Genomic DNA, 19637 nt, shown 5'->3' on the forward strand with positions numbered 1-19637 from the left:
TTAGGTCCCATACACACCCATACACAGGTTCATAAGCCACAGAAGTACATCAATTAGTAATTTATTCTCATGTTACTTTGTGTTTTTTAAATTTTTATTTATTTATTTATTTGACACAGAGAGAGACCAAGGGAGACAAGGAAGAGGAGCAGCAGAAAGAAGGAGAGGGAGAAGCAGGCTCCCCGCTGAGTAGGGAGCCCTGATGTGGGGCTGGATTCCAGGACCCTGAGATCATGACCTGAGCCAAAGGCAGATGCTTAACTGACTGAGCCACCAGGCACCCTATATTCTCATGCTATGTTGTCTTCAAAATTACAGGTCATCTAGGGCACCTGGGTGGCTCAGTGGGTTAAGCCACTGCCTTCAGCCCAGTTCATGATCTCAGGGTGCTGGGGAGCAGGGAGCCCACTTCCCTTTCTCTCTCTCTGCCTGCCTCTCTGCCTACTTGTGATCTCGGTCTGTCAAATAAAGAAATAAAATCTTTAAAAAATAATAATAAAATAATAAAATAAAATAAAATTACAGGTAATCTGTTAAGTAAAAATGGTTTCTTTTGCAGGAAGGGACGGGGGTGAGAGGGATGAGGATGCCTGGGTGATGGACACTGGGGAGGGTATGTGCTATGGTGAGTGCTGTGAATTGTGTAAGACTGATGAATCACAGACCTGAACCCCTGAAGCAAATAACGCATTATATGTTAGTCAAAGAAAATTTAAAAAAAAAATAGAAAATATTAGTAAAAATTGTTTCCAAATCTCGTGTCATGTAGGTGAGCTAATGACATCAAATATTGTGTGCAATTTGTCTCCACTCTGCAACTTTACATTAAACCTCCTTATTTTCTGTCCCCAGTGTTTAAATATTCTTTTTAAAAGGAAGCACATGAACAAGTATTTAGGCAACGATCTGATTTCTCAGCTGAAATGATAATTTGACCAGCTTTAAGATTTATCACCTGAAATAATAAATTTCGATTGATAGCACTTCAAACATATTTTTTTATATCATGCTTTCATTTTTTTTAAAGCCAAGATGAAAATTATATATGAATACACATGGCTATCCACTCTGTTTCTTTAGACTTCGGTAAAAATTATTCCTGGATTATAAAGTATGGTATTTGGCAGAGGTTATATTTGCTTACTCTGCACACAATAAAGAAGTAGCATAATGACATATATGAACAGAACAATTGATTCTATTTATTCATTGACGAGATGTATATGAAGCCAGGTCCTATCTCAATTCTTCAAGTTCGTATCCTGTCAAGATATTCACTATAGGGCGCCTGGGTAGCTCAGTGGGTTAAGCCTCTGCCTTCGGCTCAGCTCATGATCCCAGGGTTCTGGGATTGAACCCTGCATTGGGCTCTCTGCTCAGCAGGGAGCCTGCTTCCTCCCTCTCTCTCTGCCTGCCTCTCTGCCTACTTGTGATCTCTGTCTGTCAAATAAATAAATAAAATCTTAAAAAAAAAAAAAGATATTCACTATATTCCAAATTAAGCCTGACCTGTATGATGAGAAAAGAATTTGCCCAAAACTTTCAAATGAATTAAAATAAATCCTTAGAATGATATTTCTAGCAAGTCAACTCAAAAAAAAAAAAAAAAAGCGTCATTTTCCTTAACACTCTGCTTTTTACATAGGTTTTTTCTCCCAGGAATCTGGACAAGTCATCGTAAGCATTAGTTAATCCTCACCATCCTTAAGATGTCCACTCCCAGAGCACACTCTGAGGCTCAGCTGGCCGCGGGGGACACTGTGCATGCTATAATTAGGTAACAGTTCTCTCGGCCCAGTGCTCATCCCCTGAGCTCATGTATATACCAGGGGATCTTCGCAGCTCAGATCAAACTGAGTTGCAAAGCACTCAGGCAGGCACTTCGGCCTTCACTCCTTACTAGACTGGGATTCCCAGAGCACCCTGTAAATATGAGGCCTAATCTTTGCATGGGAAAGGTTTTGCTCTTGAAAGTTTTAAACGGCATATGTTTCTTAACTATTGAAACCAACAGGACACAACTAATAAATTCAAGGTGTAGGAGCTAGTGTCTTCTATGTAATTTATGCCAATGTACCCTATTTAATGCAAATACCTCATAGTGCATGGTAACCTTCTGCTTCTTAAAGGACCCAGAGCACTGCTACGTGAGATAACTGAGAAAAGCCTTTGGGAACACAGGCTCAGGCCTACCTTGCAAGGACAAAAAGGATAAGTTTGCCGCTCTTACTTCAGGATATTTAAGTCTTCTCTCTTTGACCTCAGACAAATGAAGCATGTGCATGCAGAACTGGTTTTCTCTCCTCAGTGCAGACAAGCTCCAATCTCTTTCTCTCTCTCAGTCAACTTTTTAACTTTACAGAGAACAGACGGCAGCAAACATGAAATTTAATATGCTTTATTGCAGTTTCTTGTCTGGCGACGTTTAGTGGGTAGGTGCCCATTTTACATCAGTGTAATCAGAGGGCATACATGTTCTGTTCTGCTCCTCTCATTTACCGTTGCTTAATAAGCAAGTCCAAGTATTGATGTCATTTACACTATTGTCATTTTTAGCAATCATAGAAAGATTGTTTCCAATCTTTGCAGTGTTGGTATCAACCTGCTGGAAACAATACCGTTTTCCTCTACAGTTTTATTTACATGAAGCGTGTCCCTCAAAGCGTCAAAGAGTATAAACAATTTTATACTTCTGATTTCTGTTTCCTTGGATGTGCAGGAAAAAAAAAAAAAGGATCCATTTAGAGAATCATCAGCAATTGATGAGTATGATTACATGAACTGTTTAGAGTAATTGGAATTGGAATGTAAACTTTATGTGGTATTAATTTGCATTGTAACTACTAGTGATACAGCCCATTTTTTCATGGTGATAATTTAGCATTTGTATTTTCTCTTGCACACAATAGTATTTCCAAAATGTGGAATCTGATCTGTGAAATACTTTCTCTCACCCTCTTTCCCCTCCCCTGTCTCTATTTCTATTACTTTATCTCTCTCTGTCTTCAGATAACTATATAGCAAGTATTTTAGGTGGCAGATGCTTCATTTAGGGACAGGATGATCGAAGGAAGACAAGAGAGGCAAGGTTCTCACACTCATGGAGCTTTCTTTGCAGTGAGAAGATAATACATACACACACACACACGGAGAGAAAATTTCTTAAAACTTTCAATGAGGAGCCCAGTCTGAATCCTGTGCCCGAGCAGGCTGGATGGAGCGAGCTGTTCTAGAATAGCACGTCAGAGACACCCCACTGAGAGGGAGACACTGGAGTCAGGAATTGAACAAGAAAGCCAGCCTTGTGAAGATCGTGAGGCAGAGTGAACAGCAGACAGAAGAACATTCAAGGCAGAAACGAATATATTTGGTCGTTAAACAACCTAAGGAAGACTTGGATGACTGGCATCTGGTTAAGAGGAAGAAAAGAGGCCAGAAGTGCCCTCAGAGAGATAGGAAAAGGCCTAGTCAGGGCAAAGCCATATAGGGCTGAAGATATGTGGGACAAAGGGGGTTACTATGGTTAAATAAGTTGATGTTTGACCTAAGTGAAGCAGGTTTCTCCCTGTGAGATTTTCAAGGGTTTTACAATGTGAACACTCATTGTAAATTTCCAAAAGGGTAACATAGTTCACAGGGTTTCCCAAGTATATTTGGTCAGGACATTCTTTTTTCATAAAAAAGCTCTTGAGACTATTTTTTCAAGGAAAAGTTTTCAGGGAACTCCGGCAAAAAGCAGGAGTTGACAGTCTGCTGCTTTCAGGCCAAATCCAGCCTGGGGCCTATTGCTGTATAAGCCCATGAACTAAGAATAGTTTTTCTATTTTTAGTTTTTTTTTTTTTTTTAATTTAAATTCAATTGGCCAACATATAGTATATCATTAGTTTTCTATATAGAGTTCAGAATTTATTTTCAGTCTTTAAAAATCAAAAGAAGAATATTTTATAACATGTGAAAATTATATGAAATTCAAATTTCTGTGTTCATAAATAAAGCTTTATTGGGACACGGTCTTGTGCAGTTGTTTACTATTCTCTGTGGCTGCTTTTGTACAAGAGTAGAGACCTATGGTCCACAAAGCCTGAAACACTTACTATCCAGCCCCTTGCAGAGAAAGCTTACTAAGCTCTGGTCTAAAGTGTCTGTGCAGTTACAATTACTCTATTATAAATCTTCATATGAACTTTGGATTATAGCCACAATTTTTATACTTTATAGTAAATATTCATCAAGTACTTGTCCTAGTCATACTGGATTGTTTTGCCTTTTATATGTACATTTGGCTGTAAACTTTTTTAAAACCTTTGCATATCAAACCTAGTTTCTTTACCTTTAATGATACCCTTAATTTCTTAAATAGTGTGAGTGTGTGCTTCTTTAATAGGTTGGATAATAGGCAATTCAATTTTCCTATACTTAAAAACATGATTAACTCTTTAATATGTTTAGACATATGTTTAATATGTTTGGAAAAATTAGTGTGATTTACACAACTCTATTAAATCATTTTTGCATGATATGCATTTAACCAAGTGGTACTTCTCAGTAATTCCTGTACCTACAACTATGTTGCTTCTAATTTGTCAGGTGTCAAGTTCTAACACTATCTTAAATCTATTTCCGAGGTAACAGATCATGGAAACTGATCCCTTTTTCTGTTGATGACCTAATAACTAGAGCTTCTTGTAATGGTCATTTTATAACATTTTTATATCTGCTAAGGCCAGTCTACTATTATTACCCTAAAACTAGAGGGAATATTCTTCCCCATTCATTGACCCTTCTGAATATCTTTCAAGTGCTATAAAATATGTTTAAGGCGATTTTAGTATTACATTAAGTTAACCTAGGGGGCATTTTCATGTTCATCATGACATAATTTTCCCACCAATGCCAGACTTCTGCCTATTCACATATCTATGACTTTTAAGAAATAAATAAAAACAATAGTGTCGAACATTACAACACAGGGATGCAATCAATTCTATTTAAATTCATATTTATTTTAGGAGACAAGTACCTTTCTGTTTAAAATTCTGGGTATTTGTATTTAATTATGTGTGCACAACCTGAGTACATTTTCACATTCCATATTCTAGGGAAAATAGAAGCTCCTTCCTGACTCCTCACCTGGTTATACTCCCCTCCCCATAGCCATGCTGCTCTTAGAGAAGCCTATAAACTCTGTCAATGGGTAGAACCCTGCAGAAAAGACCACAGATTATTTTGTCCTGTTTGTCATTATCTTCCTCTAATATTTCTCTAAATTTACTGTCCTTAAGGTCACCGTGACTTGTCATACAACATGATTGATCATAGGGAGATACGGCAAGATTTGGATCCTCCCATAAATGCTCAAAATGTAATAGTTTCAACTCAAAATCACCGTTTGGCTTCTAGCAGCAAATCTTTTCATATTTTTGTAACTGCCCCTCCTTATTGACGGAAGCTATTAAAAGCTTAGTTTCTTCCCTCAGATCCCTGTGACTGATCTCCCAACTTGGAAATACTAGACACATTAAAAGTAGCCCCAACGGATCTCATGTGCATTCGAACCTCACAGAGTTCAATCTTCTAAAATGCTAAAAAAAAAAAAAAAAAAAAAAAAAAGTCCCCTGTAGTTTCAGTGGTAGGTCTCTAAGGTAGAGCGTATTTGTTAAAACAAATCATGAGCTCCTTCTGGAGAACCATTAAGGTACAAACAAATAAACAATCACATATACTAGTGTAGGCTCTCAGGGACTGTGATTTAACTGCCTATATGACTCGAGTAGAATGAGCAGGATAACCAAGTGACAAACATAATCTCAAGATAAATTTGTCTAATTCCCAAGCAGAGTGTCATCAATATATGAAAAACCTCCTCCTTGATTTATCGGGGTTTTTTTAAAAATAAAATGTTATACGGGGCGCCTGGGTGGCTCAGTGGGTTAAGCCGCTGCCTTTGGCTCAGGTCATGATCTCGGGGTCCTTGGATCTAGCCCCGCATCGGGCTCTCTGCTCAGCAGGGAGCCTGCTTCCTCCTCTCTCTCTCTCTGCCTGCCTCTCCATCTACTTGTGATCTCTCTGTCAAATAAATAATAAAATCTGTAAAAAAATAAAAAAATAAAAAAAATAAAAAATAAAATAAAATAAAAATAAAATGTTATATCTGTAAAGAAGAGGAGAGGGGATATGAGTAGGGTCTGTTTGTCTTCCTGAAGTTTCACCTGTAAGTCTACACTGAGTGGCCACACCAAACAACGACGCTTAGCAGACCGGTCTTCTCAACAACTATACGTTAAATCCTACAACTCTTCCATCCGGAAAAACTGCTCAATCTCAAGATAGATAATGAACAAAAGAGTCTGAGCTTTTGGAGTTTAGGGGAGGGGAAAGGTTGATCAAGCCCACTTAGCACACTCCTGAGATGTGAAAGACTATGGGAAAAGCGACTTTCCCTGTTAACGGTCCCCACCCCCTCCTTTCCAACGAAATGGAATGCTTTGCTATGCAAATTATGAGTCTGATCTCAGAGGAAGTGAAGGACTCAAGGTAGTAAAGGAACTCACCTTTTGGAGATAAATTAACTCTTTTAAGGTACCATTGAACAAATTACTTCTCCATGCTCTAAAAGTTCTCTTAGTGCCCTAAAACCTCAAAATCACCTGAGATTAGTTTGCTCCTTCAAGGGTCAGGCCTCCTAAAGAATGAGTCCCATTGGAAAAACATCTTTTGTCTGCCCTGGCTAAGGTACACAAAAGAAGCATGTGGAAATCACTCAGCAACTCGACATTTGTGTTTGACCCCAGCCAACTGGAATCTGAAGGTTGCAAGTGTCAAGGTCGGTTCTAGCAACCTAACTGAATAGGTTTCAATTTGGTAATTACTGTATTTAGATAATTCTGCCACCCCGTCCCATGGTTCTCAGTTCCCAAGAAAACCCTTGCAGTCAGTCAGGGCAAGCAAATGAAGGGCATCCACTGAGTCCAGCAGCAAATTGCTCAACCAGTGCTTTCTGAGTGTATGAGACAGCTCTTTAGCATGTCTTTGCTTCTCTGGGTCACAGCTGACTTTCTCCAGAAAAGGCACATACTCCACAAATGACCAAATCAGGCAGGTACAAGTCCTCCAGTATAAAATTGTCTTGAGTCCTAGATGGTCAGGTAACCCAAGGAGCATTCTCTTTAGTAAGGGGACCACAACATTTGAGACTTAATGAAATCAGTAAGAATCTTCATGAAATTTGGAAGTTACAGCCAGGCTTCTTACAATTGCCTGAGAATAACTATGTCAGTTTTATACTCAGCCTACTTTCGCAAAGGAGGCAAGGCGATCCACATTACCATGCATATAAACTGTACATTAGAGATCTTGAATATGTTATGATTATTACATTTTCTGAAATTAAGAAAAACAGAAGGAAAAATAACAGTATGAAGATATGCAAATACACCAACAGAAGCTGAACAATAACAACACAGAAAAATATAAACAGTTGTTTTTGGATGATGAGGCTCCAAGCAAATTTGCTTTCTTATAAATTTCTTTAAAATATTTAAAAACAGACTAGACACAATAGAAACAATAGAAGGAGAAAGACATGATTGCATTTAAGCAACTAGAATGAGATCTTACAATGCACATTGAATCCTGAGTCTGAAATTTCTGGAGGTGAAGTTAATGCTTTGGGTTATATAGCTCTCGTCAGTTCTTGAAATATACACCTTTTCTACTTTGGAATCCTAGGCCAATTCAAGGGATATTGGGTGTATCCTTAACCATACCTGTTGTTATCCTTGAAAAACAGCTCTACACTATTTTTCAAAATAATCAACATAAGTTTAAGTCAAATTGAATTCAGTTAGAAATTTTCTCTCCCTCTCCTTCCTCCCCTACCCCCAATAAAGTACATATCTCTGGGTTCAGTTAATAAAACTGAAAAAACGTATTGCTGAGGGACTGACAATGAAACTATGCAAAACCAGAATCTAATTGCACCCTGACCAAAGGGGATTCAAGAACTTATGATTGGGGATGAGGGGGGGGGGAGCTAGTCATTTTAAGAATATTTCTGTTAGAAACCAAGTCATAAAAGGTCAAGAGAGATCAATGAGATCTTTTCTTCAGAAACTTTGGCGAAACCCACTGAAACCAGGCTTAAGAAATCTCATCAGTAACAAAACTCAGCAAATTGTTGTTCTGTCGGTTCTTCTTTTCTTCAAATTTCACATTTTTGAAGTAAACATTTCTATAGTAATGAATCCTATAGTATTATATTTTCTGAATAGTTCTGAACCACAGAACAGCATTTTTATTTTCATTCAGGGCTCTTAGAGACTACTTTGAAGAGAGAGAGAAAGCAGAGACAATTGGAACTTGGTTTAGTTGATACCTTAGGTAAAGTGATTCATGAATTCTAATTTCAAATGGCTTCCTCGGTGACCAAATACTCTGATTTCTTTTTTCCAGGCTTTTTCAAACTTTCCAGTTTTTCAAGAATATTAGAGCAATTGACAATTTTTTTCCCTAAAACCAGCCACTTTGCTTCATGGGCGACCACTGCAGTTTTGAATCGTGTATTTATTCTGCTGCTAAGTGTTGAAAACATGGGGAAATGGGGCCACGGGGGCTACATTTGTAACCACTCAATGTATTTCTAGTTTTTAGAATGATGATAGTTTATCTCAAATAATATGCCAGAATAATTCTGCATCAATTCTACCTCCGCAGTCCCCCAGTTACCCAAAATTCCTCCAGGGTGTACTAATAACTTTCTGATTTCTCATGTAATGTAGGGTCACCAATGTTACTTTTGTATTATTCTTTTCAACTAAAAAAGAGAACGTGTGTACATTTTATACGATTTGCTGTGCCTTGAAGCAAAAGTATCACAGAGCAAGAGTTTGGAGACTTGGGTCTCAAGCTTTATTTTCCTTGATTCATCTTTGGGCGGCCGCGGGGTGGGGGGCGGTCACCATTTTGAGCTCTGGCCTTTGGATGAGAGTAGGGACACTGGGCGTCCCTGGGAGGCCCAGAGTTCAGCCTTGGTGCTGTCAAGAATTATGGGCTCGGCACCTCATTTCTGAAAGAAATCTGTCAACCCATTCTTGCACGCCCTCAGCCTCTTCTGTTCTCCTTCCCTGCAATGGGGAATCGTGGAGGCAATTCAGCGGGACCCCAGGGCTGTGCATCCCGAGGAGGCTGAGAGGGCAGCCAGTGCGACCAGTCTGATGTCCGACCCCCTGTCAGGGGGTCTGTTCTCCCATGCTCCCAGTTTTATGCGGACCCACTGGGAGCGTTGTGCAAGCTCAGCCTTGGTCGCTCATTTTGCTTTCCGCCTGCCGCCGCGGAAAAGCCTGAAGATCTCGACCCTCCTTACGCCTCTCCACCCGGGTGAGATTTTTCCCCAGACTCCACCGCTCTGCATGGCCGCTTGACCCCATTTCACGTTAAATGTGCTGAGCACCCGCCCTTAGGACCCGCGAGCACTAATCAGATCCATCTGTCGTTGCAGAACTTCACCTGAGCCCCGGGGCCCAGACCGAGGACGAGCTGGACGGGCGGCCAGCTCCGGGGGTAGGGAGTGGGGCCGGGGCTGGGGGGCGGGGGGAGGGCTGAAATCTGCAGTCTGGCTTGGAGAGGGCTGCGAGGAGGGAGCCCGCGGTGCATCTGCCGCCCCGCCGCCCAGTGCCCCGTCTAGTCCCCGGCGGGTAGGACGCCCCCTGGCGCCCCCGCCGCCGCAGCTGCCGCCGACCGGGGGAGCTCCCGGAGCAGGCGCGGGGCGGAGCCTGTGGGGCCGGATCTTGACGTCGGTCCAAGGCCGGGTGATTCTTGGGGTCCGCCAGCGCGGCGGCTGCCCAGAGCCCTCTCAGTGTGGTGCTGCCCGGCGGCAAGGGGCTGGTGGAATGAAGCACGGTCAAGACAGAAAACAAAGTCAGCAGGTCACCTGGCAGGTTCTGAGCGCATTATGCAACGAAAGCCGGGGAATGTGTGATGCGTTCCGGGCCCCGACTCCCTTCTCCTCTTCCCCTCTTTTTCCTTAAGCTCCTAGGAAGCCGGTTCCAGTTTAAAGGTTGGGCTGGGATCGACCGAGCAGCTCTTCTGATGTGCTTACGACTTTCCTGAACTCCTCAAGAGCGATTCTCCCTCCCCATCTTTCTTTAAGTAAAGGGAACATTTCTCTGGGGAAGAGACATGGGGTCGAGGGTCGGGGGACGGGCGGCGGCAGGCTGGATCCAAAAAACGATGCCGAGTACCAGTCTACAGCCTCCATAAAGTACTCGGTCGAGCGTCAGTCCAAAATAGAATGCTGAAACCTAAATTAAACCATCTCCACACACGTTCAACCCCTTATCTTCCCGGACCTCAGGACTATGACCTCAAACAGAATTTAAAGAGTTAAAGCTGGCCGTAGCTCGTTGTTTTTCATGCTAGCATTTGTGGCATTAGGACTATTTTGTTAACTAGGTATATGCAATTCACAGAATTTCACGGTAAATTCCCCAGACCAAATATTTGGCTGAACAAATAAACAACATTATCCATTCCTGAAAATAAGCCAGTAGAAGGAGGGGGAACGTTGTGGGGGGCAGGGTGGTTGCTAGAAAGTGACCTGAGCCCGGCAGCCACCAGGCTCGGGATTCGCCCTCTGAGAATCTGTCCAAGCGCTAGAGATCTGCGGGTTCCGTTCCAATAACACGGACATTTCAGAGAGTTGCTGGAAATCGGGCAAAACAAATCGAGCCCGCCTGAGGGGAACCCATAATGGGCTTCCCTTAAATGATTTATTCGACCTCCATACCATTAATCAAAGGGGCAGCGACCTGGGGGGCTTGAAGAGGGGGAGAAGTATCCCTCTATGCAGGGAGTTCTGGAGGAACTGTGGAGTCTTGCTGCCTTTGCCTGGGGCTCTGATCTCCTCTCTCCACCTGCGCTCTCCGGGGAGCTGGGGCTTTGGCAACCGCTCCACTTCTATTTTTATTGGTTTCCACTAAGCTGCTCCTTTTGGAGGATTGTAGGACTTCAGTAATTAAAAACAAAAATGAGTCCTGCTTCACCTACCCCACCGCCAAGAGCATATGGAAGAGTTGTGTAAATGAATGCAGGGGGTGGGTGCACACACACACACACACACACACCCCACCACTACCACTGGTACCTCCACCTTCATGAGGGAGAAAAAGACTCCTATCAGTCCACCTCACAAAGACAGTACGAAGACACAGCTTTGGTCCCAAACCTACCCGAGACTCTGCAGGGGAAAAGTACACACATAAGAAATGAACCTAAGCAGGCCAAAATGCCAAGGCTGAATTTAGTTGCTAGTGGCAAGTAAGGAAAAGCAAAGGTCTCTTCCTCTGGTCCTCTTAGCTTTTATATACAGGTCATTCTAGAGAGCCAATTCCCTGCCTTATTGGCAAGCACCTAAATGAGGGACACTCAACATACTAGCATTTTCCTTTTCAGTCCCAAATTGGACTTTTCTCCTTGAAGACACCCTGGCTCAGAAGAGCACATCCACTAGGTAACTCCCTTTTTGCCCAGCTCTAGAGGAGGGGAGCAGGCATTTGACCTGAGATTGCATAAAGGACGATGTTTTCACAGTGCCTACTTAGAAATTTTGACCCTTCAGTTTCTGATCCCATTGTCATCCAGCCCAAACTGTTAGAATTTTGAACTCCATGAAGGCTTTCAGGTGGGGACTAGGAGACAAGGGGAAAAAGTCAAGAAGTACTGGAGAATTCCACCATGTGGAATATTAAAGTGTGGTCACCAAACTGGTCAAAGGTAAGGCACATTATTTGTTCTATTGAATAAAACCCACTTCACCACCACCCTGAAATCCTGTGTACACACACACACACACACACACTCACGTGCAAGGTAGTACACCAGTGCCTATCATGACTGGAGACACCCTAGGGTATCATAAAAGCTGCGGTGGGAGTTATTCCCTAGGGTTGAGACTCTATCCATTACACTCAGCTGGGACGCACCTCTAACAGGTGAGCAAAAACAGGAGATGTACAAGGAGCCCAAAACTGAGTCTTTAATCTGGCCTGCTCCTTTCATCCCACTGTTTCTCCAAGGCATGTGTCATCCAGATGGGAGAGGATACTGCGTCCTTGTTAACATTAAATAGAAATGGAAAACAATTCATCCTGGCAATTACCATCTCTCTACCATCAGTTTACTTCCTGTTCCTCCAACTTAACCACCTCCAGTTACCACCCTCCAACTTCCAACCTGCCTAGCCCCTCCTCAACAGGAAAAAAAAAAAATCTCATTCAAAAGAGATGGAGCAGAAGGAAAAAGGATTAAAGAGAAAAGGAACAGTGTACCTTTAAAATAATGACTCATTTTATTTTTTCTTTTAATATGTAGTTATAAATATATTTTGTCAAAATATATGATCAATATGGTCAAAACATTTGCACGTAAAGTCATAAATAAGGTCAAGGTGAATGTTTAGGTTTTTTTTTCTTTTCTTTTTTTTTCTTTTTTTTTTTTTTAAAGATAGAAGTCCAGCTATAAGGAAGCAGTCTGTGTAGTGTGTGGGTGAGTGGACAGGACCGTGTGTGTCCCCAAGGACTGCCTGATCTCAGCGACACCCACATCCCTCTACTACCATCTCCTGATAATTTTTCAGTACCACCTTGTCATACTCATCCAGGTACAGCATGGAGATGGCGCTCAGTTCAGTGGGAACACAACAGGCTTTGGGGATACTGGAGTTGACAGAGTTGACCAGGGTCTGCACAATGGCATGGTTGGTTGAGTTGAGGTGGTCGGCCAGTGGAAAGGGGCAGTCCCCGTGGCAGTAGAAGGCCTGGTAGCCTGGTGGGGCCACAATCCAGTCGTTCCAGCCCACATCGCTGAAGTCCACATAGAGCGAGTGGCGCCGGCAGTTCTTATTCTTCTTCCGGGCCCGCTGCGGATGATGCTTGGGGCTCCGCTTGGCCCTCTGGCGTCGGGTCAAGGCATGTCCACGGCCATCATGGCCAAAAGTGACCAGGAGGGGCCGGAGCTGAGCCCAATCCCCACTCCCTTGAGGTAACGATCGGCTAATCCTGACATGCTGGCCCTGGTGGGTCCGTGTCTGATGGAGGTGAGTCACCTCAATGGCCAGCCCATAGTTCGGCTGCTTCTCCCGGGTCCAGCGAAGGACCGCAGGGCTCACATCAAAAGTTTCCCACCGTGTCACATTGTGGTGGACCAGTCTCGTGTCCAGTAGTCGTGTGATGAGGTGCCCACGCGCCACTTCTGCCGGGGGCTTCATAACCTCATAAATGTTTATTCGGTGGAAGCCCTGCTCCCAATCAGGGCCCTGGTTCACCTGCTCCCGGAAGAGTCGAAGCTCTGCAGAGGAGATCACCTCATTCTCTGGGATGCTACTGAGGTTAAAGAGGAAACGAAAAGCAGAGTTTTCGCTGGTCCCTGGGATGTTCTCCAAATGTTCTAGGCACAGTCAAGGAGGAAAAAGAAAAAGGGAAAAGAAAAAAAAATAAAAGCACATTAACTTTTTTGAGAAATCTAAAAGTCAAGAAATAGCTTCAGTCGAGAAGCTTTGGGTGATGGGTGCTGAATTCTGCTTACCTAGTGAAAGCCCATTTGGGGAAATAAGCATATCTTTTAATCTGAAGGAACAGATAAATGGGCAGCTAGCAAACCAGCAAAACTTAGCTAGCATTCAGCAAGCACCAAAGACAGAAAGTATCTCCCAACCTCCTTTATATGTCTAATAATTTCCATGTGTCAACTCCTTACTCCACCACCATCAGACTCCCCTTTTAAAGCTCTCTTGGCTTTGTGTACACAGTTTTCTTTACAAGTGGTTATAAAGAAAAAGGGGGGGCCAACAGAACAGAGGCAGGAGGAAACATGCTCACAACTACCCTCTCCCTCTTCTTCCACTTTCGAGTATGTTACTAAACATTTCCCCAGCGATCTTGGAAACACAGAGCATGCCTTGTTGATCATGTTACAGAGGGGAAAATAAATTCCAACACAGTAATGATGCTGGTGGATTAATAACTCAGATTTACTTTGGAAAAGAAACATCCGCTAGGAAACATTCAGATCGGATTACAAGGCCCCTATTGAATAAACCTGACAAACACACAGCTGTAATATTAAATTCAGTAGGTGCTTTGAAAAAAACGGGCAGAAAACCTGGCAAAAAAGGCTTTGATATAGCAAAAACACACCACAGGGGCTAGCCCACGTCTGAGTGGTGTCATTCCCCTTTCCCCGAACCCCTCCCCTCTGTCTCCAAAAAATAAATTCAGCCACAGCTCTTGGAGGTAAGCAGCTCTGTTCTCCAGCGTCCAGGATTTGGGGCTTTGATGTAACCTGAACTCTTCTCTCCCAGGGCTTCCATGGCCCTACCAACCAGCCCTACTAGCCCTCCCCCGCCAGGGACTCTCCTCACGGACTGACCTTCGTGGTGGAAGCTCCTCACGGTGTTGGCCCTACTGGCGGGGCGCTCAGGGTATTCCAGACCGATGCTGTGGATCTGCTCTTCCTCCTCCTCCTCCCCAGACTGGAGCCGGTAAAGATCCCGCATGTAATCTGGGATGACGGCGCTCTTGCTAGGCTGCGGGCGGCGGCGCAGCCCGAACATCTGCAGAAGTGTAGCCTCGAAGTCCCGCAGGAGCTCATGGCTCTGCCCTGAGCGGCGTCCTCCCGCGTGGCCCTGAATCTCGGCGACTTTTTTCTTCCCCGTCTCAGGTATCAAACTAGCATGGCTCGAGCCTCCTAGCAGGACTTGGCATAATAAAACGACCATCAGCATTCGGTTACCAGGAATCATGGTGTCTCTGGGGAGGGGGAGGAGGTGGAAGGTTAAAGAATAAATAAACACCAATAACGAGAGAGAAACAGAGATGTCTCTGCATATGCATATAAGGCTAGTGATGGAGGGTCAAGATGTAAAACAGGTCAGAAAGATCAAGTTTGTGTCTTCTCCCTCACACACCCCCACCAGCACCAGCTGCAGCCATGCACGGCCTGAAAGTAGGAATTGCCCTGTAATTACTTGGTCTAACTTGTTTACAGTCAAATAACCCCAAATCAGATAGCCTCCATCCTGTTAATCTTTTTTTGTCCCAACTGCTATCTGAGCCATGATCTCAGCTTGGTTTCTTCAAGGATAAACAGTTAACATTGAGGAGGTAAAAAAAGGGTGGGGGAGGGAGAACTAAAATGCCATCGCTCTCCACTTCAGACCTTCAGCCTCTCTCCCTCTTCCTCCACCCCCCTTCCTCCTCCGCCCTCGGAGCCCAACTTCCACAACTTCCAGTTGGTTCGGAGCAAGAGGGTGGGCGAAGACTCAGGGTGGCGGGGTCCAGAGGCTGAGACCAGAACGTGGTCTGGGAGCTGACCGAGTAAGTGGCTTGACGGTTTATTTTACTGTGGCTGATGAGTTTGAAATGCCCAGCAAAAAGCATCTGATCGCGCCCGCTCACTCACTCCCAGAAAAGCAGGGAGTTTTGACAAGCAGCTGGGAACAAGCACGGGGGCGCTCCCCAGTTAAGTGTGCGTGTGTGTGTGTGTGTGTGTGTGTGTTCGCCCAGAAAGGACAACCCCGGGCTGCGGACCTTTCATCTCTTTAGCCCCCTCCTGCTCCCCTTTCTTGCAACGCACACCATCTGAGAGTGCGAGTGGGAACAAGCAGAGCTTTAAACAAAACCGGTACGCTCAGAGCCCAGCGGCTGCCTGGCCAAGAAGAAAGCGACAGCGCTGCCAGAAAGCGGAGTGTGAACTCTGGAAAAAAAAAAAAAAAAAAAAAAAAGGTCCGACGGGAGGGACCCGAGGCGAGCAGGGGTGGGGAGGGCAGAGTGAAATCCCAGGAAGGGGGGAAGGAAGAGGTGTTTACTCACTGACAGAAAACAAGGCATATAATAACAGTCCATGATTCTTGACAGCCAATCTTGAACAAACTTGCTGGAAAGGCTCAGAGGAGCTGCGGCAGCGCGTTGCTCTGGATGGCACTACGGAATGGCTCCTAAAATGAATATTTGAATATAATGAGACTCTGGCGCAGACTGGCTCTGTTTTTCTTCCAGCCCCTCTGAGTCACGTGAACGCAGAGGCCCCGCCCCGCGCACGGAGGAGCCCGCCCTTCCCGCGGCGGGCGGCGAAAGGGCGCGCGCGTCCTCTTCCCGCGGCCCCGCCCCCTCCAGGAGAGGCCAACCCCCGCGCGGGCCGCGGGAGCCGCCAGCCGTCCGGGAGGAGCTCCGCGCCGCACTCGGCGCAGCCCCCGGCCGGTCCCCGGGCGCGGTTCACTAAGGACGCGGTCCTCGCTTCTACTTGCGACGTTCGGTGCAGCGGCGCGGGCCCTCGCGCCAGCGGCCTGAAGCCGGAGGATCTGGGGCGCACCGTGGGGGCTGCGCCTCCAGCGCGATCGCGGCTCAAATGGGGCCGGGAGCGGGGGCGGCGGCGACTCAGCAGCTCAAAGCCTTGCCAACCCAGGGGCACTTTAAAAGGAAAGCGCTGAGGGACAGACAAACGCGCGCGCGCGCTCCCCGCCACTTCCTCCCCGGGGTCTCGGCGAGGCCAAATATTGCTCCCAGCGACAGCCAGTCACGCCCTGGCGAACTCCTGCGACGGCTCGGACTAGCCGGGCTGGCGCTCGAGCTCCCAGCCGAAAGCGGCCGCCCCTGTCACGCACCGAGCCGGAGGGGGAGGTGTTAGGCGGAGATCCGTGTGGGAAAGTGGGGAGGGAGCGGCCGCTCCATTGCGGAGAGAATCTCCGCACCGCGTCAGCCTCGGGGTCCACTCCGAGCAAAGCAAATCCCCAAAGAAAGCGGTCCTCGAGCCATTCTAGGCGGAGGGGCGGACTCAAAAGGAGACGTCGCCGCGGAAAGGGCGCATCACAAGTTTCGGGTCTTAATGTCGCTGAGGTTTTACAACTCCCGGCCCGGCGCAGAAAGGAAATCCATCCCACCGCGTTCCCAGGAGTCGAGAAAACCGTGAACAGCTTTCGGCCTGCGCTCGACCTCTGTGTCTGCGTCTCTCGCTCTCTTTCTCCAGATTGTCTTATTTTTGAAACCACCACTCCTCCCCACCCCGCCACTTCCTCCCCCCACCCCCTTCCTCCTTTGCACCAGCTGCAGAGTCGCAGCAAATATTTCTTCAAGAATCTTAACCAACCCACGGCTCAAGGAATTACCGGGATGTCCTGACTTTAAGGGAAGATGGTGCGTGCGGGGGTAGTTCTGCACGGGGGCCTTCACAAAAACCTGCCCCGCGCGACTCTGCCTCGGCCCCAGCCCGCCGCGGGGTCCCGAACCCCAGACTCCTGCTCCCAAGGCCACCGCACCCGCCCTCCCTTCCGAGGCACTTTCAAGTTCCAGCCTCGGGTCTCTGCAGAGATCCAGGGCTCAGGTTGCCCGCCTCTCTCCCTCACAAATTTGGTTTTCTTCTTGGGGGCACGCGCGGAAAGCGTTTGAGGAAGAGTAAAGAATCAAGCGCTTAGCCCTCCCTGGGCTCCCCGGCTGCCCAGCGCCGCCCCACACCGCCGGCCGGGGAGTGGAGGCCGCGGGCGCCCCTGCGCGACCGTCGGCGCCGCGCGACAGCCGCGCCGCTGCGTGAGCCGCTCTACGGTTTTCCCGCTCCCGCGCCACCGCTGGGACTGACTGCGAAAGGGCTGGGAGAGCAAAGAGGGCTGGGTTGGTTGGTTGGTTGGTTGGTTGGTTGGTTGGTTTTCAGACGCCTGGAACCTTAGATGTACCCGGTGGGAAGCGCTGTAGAAGTGGGAAAAAGACGGAGAAGAGCCAGTCCCCGCGGGGCGAAGGGCCGGTGGAAGGGGCGGGCGCTCGGGATCTCCGGACTATCCTCTGCCCCTAGGAATCTCCCCGGGCGGCGGCGGGAGCGCGCGGCTCTATAACCCGGGGGCCGGACTCCCCGGGTAGTGTTTCAGTTTTGGATTTCGTAGGATTCGTCTCTAATCCCGCAATTACCCTCCTTCCCCATTTTTTCTTCGATTAAAAAAGACAAAAGCCCCAAAGGACGTCCGTCTCCAGAATTTTTTCTGGGGGAGAGAGGGTGCCAGGGACGAACTCGTGGCGTTGTCCTTTACTTCCCCGCCAGAGACTTCTCCCGACGCCGAAGTTTGCCCAGAGGTGGCCTCGGTTTACCAAGTCTATGTTTTGGGGGCGGGGGGTGGGGGCTAACGTCTCACAAAGCTTTCAGCCCACAAACTGCGCTCCTCACAGTCCATCCACCTAAGCGGTGCGCAGGAAGCGGTTGAGGCCTCCCGCCCAGCTCTGGCCGGGAAGGGTCCGCAGGGACCCGGGAATTCCCGGACCTTTGACGGTTGGCTCTGGGCTGAGAGGACCAGTATAAGCCTCGGTCCGCAGGGCGTCTCGCCAGCGACTCCCTATGGGCCACGACACCGCAGGAAGACGCGTGCCCGCAGCGCCAGGCACCCCGACCATTGACCCTACAGACCCTACACCAGGAAATGATAGGAGAGAGGCCCCTTGGATGCTGCAAGTTCCTGAAAACAGCTTGTGGATAAGGCCCGTCGTGCAGCCGCAGTTCGCGTGCTCTCAGGAGCTCCCGCTGGCTGGGGACCCGGTCGGGTGACACTCCCCTCGACGCAGCCCGCAGCCCCTAGGGCGGCGCGCAGGCTCCGGAGGTAGCAGGACCGCGCTCCGGGCAGCAGAACCAAACCTGGTTAAGTGTTCTTCCTCCACCTCGAGGTCCCTCGGCCCCCTCATACTGTCGGGACTTCGGAGCTACAGTCCTTTCTGTCTCGGCCCTTCCCGTCCGGGGGTCGCGAACACCAGAGCCCCCGCAACGCGTTCCGCTCAAGACCTCGCAGTCTTTCCCAGCGACCCCCAACTAAAGGCTCCTCTTCTTCCCATCTCTTCTGCCCGGAACCTACCAAAGGTGAAAATCGCCCGGGGCCGCCGGACGGAGAAAGTGGCCTCGGTAGAGGCAGTAGCAGCTGCGGAGGTGTCCTTCAGCGCCAGCATCCCTACCTCTAGCACCACCGTTGGGGGAAAATAGGCCACTTAAGTGGGGCCAGAGGCTGAGCACCCCCGCTGTTCCCCCCACGGATGCTCCCCGGCCCCCTCTGCCCGGCACCCCTCGCCAGGTAGCCTTGCTCACCATAGGTCCCTGCAGTAACGGGCTCGCCAGCAGCAGCTCCTGGGGACCTCTGAACGGCTGCAGTGAACCTGGGCAAGGGCCGAGGACTGGGGTGCTGCAGGCTCGAGACGGCGCGGATGGGAATCCCATCAGGGAGAGAGGCGAGATACTCAGCCCCGAGCAGCGTCTCAGGCTCCCGTCCCTCCGCTCGGATGCCACACTCACCTAGCTTCCGGGCAGGGCTCCGCTCTCCTTCCCTCCCTCCCTCCTCCTCTGCCCTCGTGCATCTTCTCCTTCCCCCCTCTTTCCCTCGCTCTTTCTTTCTTTCCTTCCTCCTCCTCGTCCCCGGCAGCCCCTCCTTTCTTCCCTCCGCCCTCGCTCGCCTCCATTCTGGGATGAGAGCCCCGCCCACATCCTCCCATCCAGCCGCCGGGCCTCGCCTCGGAGGCCCGGGTCCCGGAAGCCCTGGCTGCGCCTGAGTCTGCAGCTGCTGCCCGGGCCGGGACGACGCTGCTTTCAGCTCGGGGAAGCGGCCGGGGCTCACCTGGGGACCACG

General features: G+C 47.8%; 1 protein-coding gene across 3 annotated transcripts; it reads right to left on the reverse strand.

The window, feature by feature from the left end:
- Positions 1 to 12325: 12325 nt before the first annotated feature.
- Positions 12326 to 19402, reverse strand: BMP4 (bone morphogenetic protein 4). 3 transcript variants are annotated; one of them, XM_045069587.1, is made up of 4 exons: positions 19307 to 19402; positions 15865 to 15989; positions 14423 to 14749; positions 12326 to 13441 (listed from the first exon to the last, which is right to left on the reverse strand). In XM_045069587.1, the coding sequence occupies exons 1-4, from the start codon at positions 19366 to 19368 to the stop codon at positions 12585 to 12587; spliced, it is 1371 nt and encodes a 456-aa protein (XP_044925522.1). In that variant the 5' UTR covers positions 19369 to 19402; the 3' UTR covers positions 12326 to 12584. The 3 variants fall into 3 exon arrangements, with proteins under 3 accessions (XP_044925522.1, XP_004738867.1, XP_044925532.1); XM_004738810.3 differs by having other exon boundaries at positions 14423 to 14802; positions 19103 to 19361; XM_045069597.1 differs by lacking the exon at positions 19307 to 19402 and adding an exon at positions 16656 to 16776.
- Positions 19403 to 19637: the final 235 nt, after the last annotated feature.

This window comes from Mustela putorius, unplaced genomic scaffold, assembly GCF_011764305.1.
Source record: "Mustela putorius furo isolate JIRA1106 unplaced genomic scaffold, ASM1176430v1.1 tig00000129_pilon_pilon_pilon, whole genome shotgun sequence".
Lineage (NCBI taxonomy): Eukaryota > Metazoa > Chordata > Mammalia > Carnivora > Mustelidae > Mustela > Mustela putorius.

Coding starts and splice junctions, on each gene's coding strand:
- BMP4 (XM_045069587.1), bottom strand. CDS start 19,368: ATGCACGAGGGCAGAGGAGGAGGGAGGGAGGGAAGGAGAGCGGAGCCC. Junction 14,750..15,864: donor ATATGCCTTGTTTTCTGTCA/GTGAGTAAACAC, acceptor TATTATGCCAAG/TCCTGCTAGGAGGCTCGAGC. Junction 13,442..14,422: donor GAGGAGCTTCCACCACGAAG/GTCAGTCCGTGA, acceptor GACTGTGCCTAG/AACATTTGGAGAACATCCCA.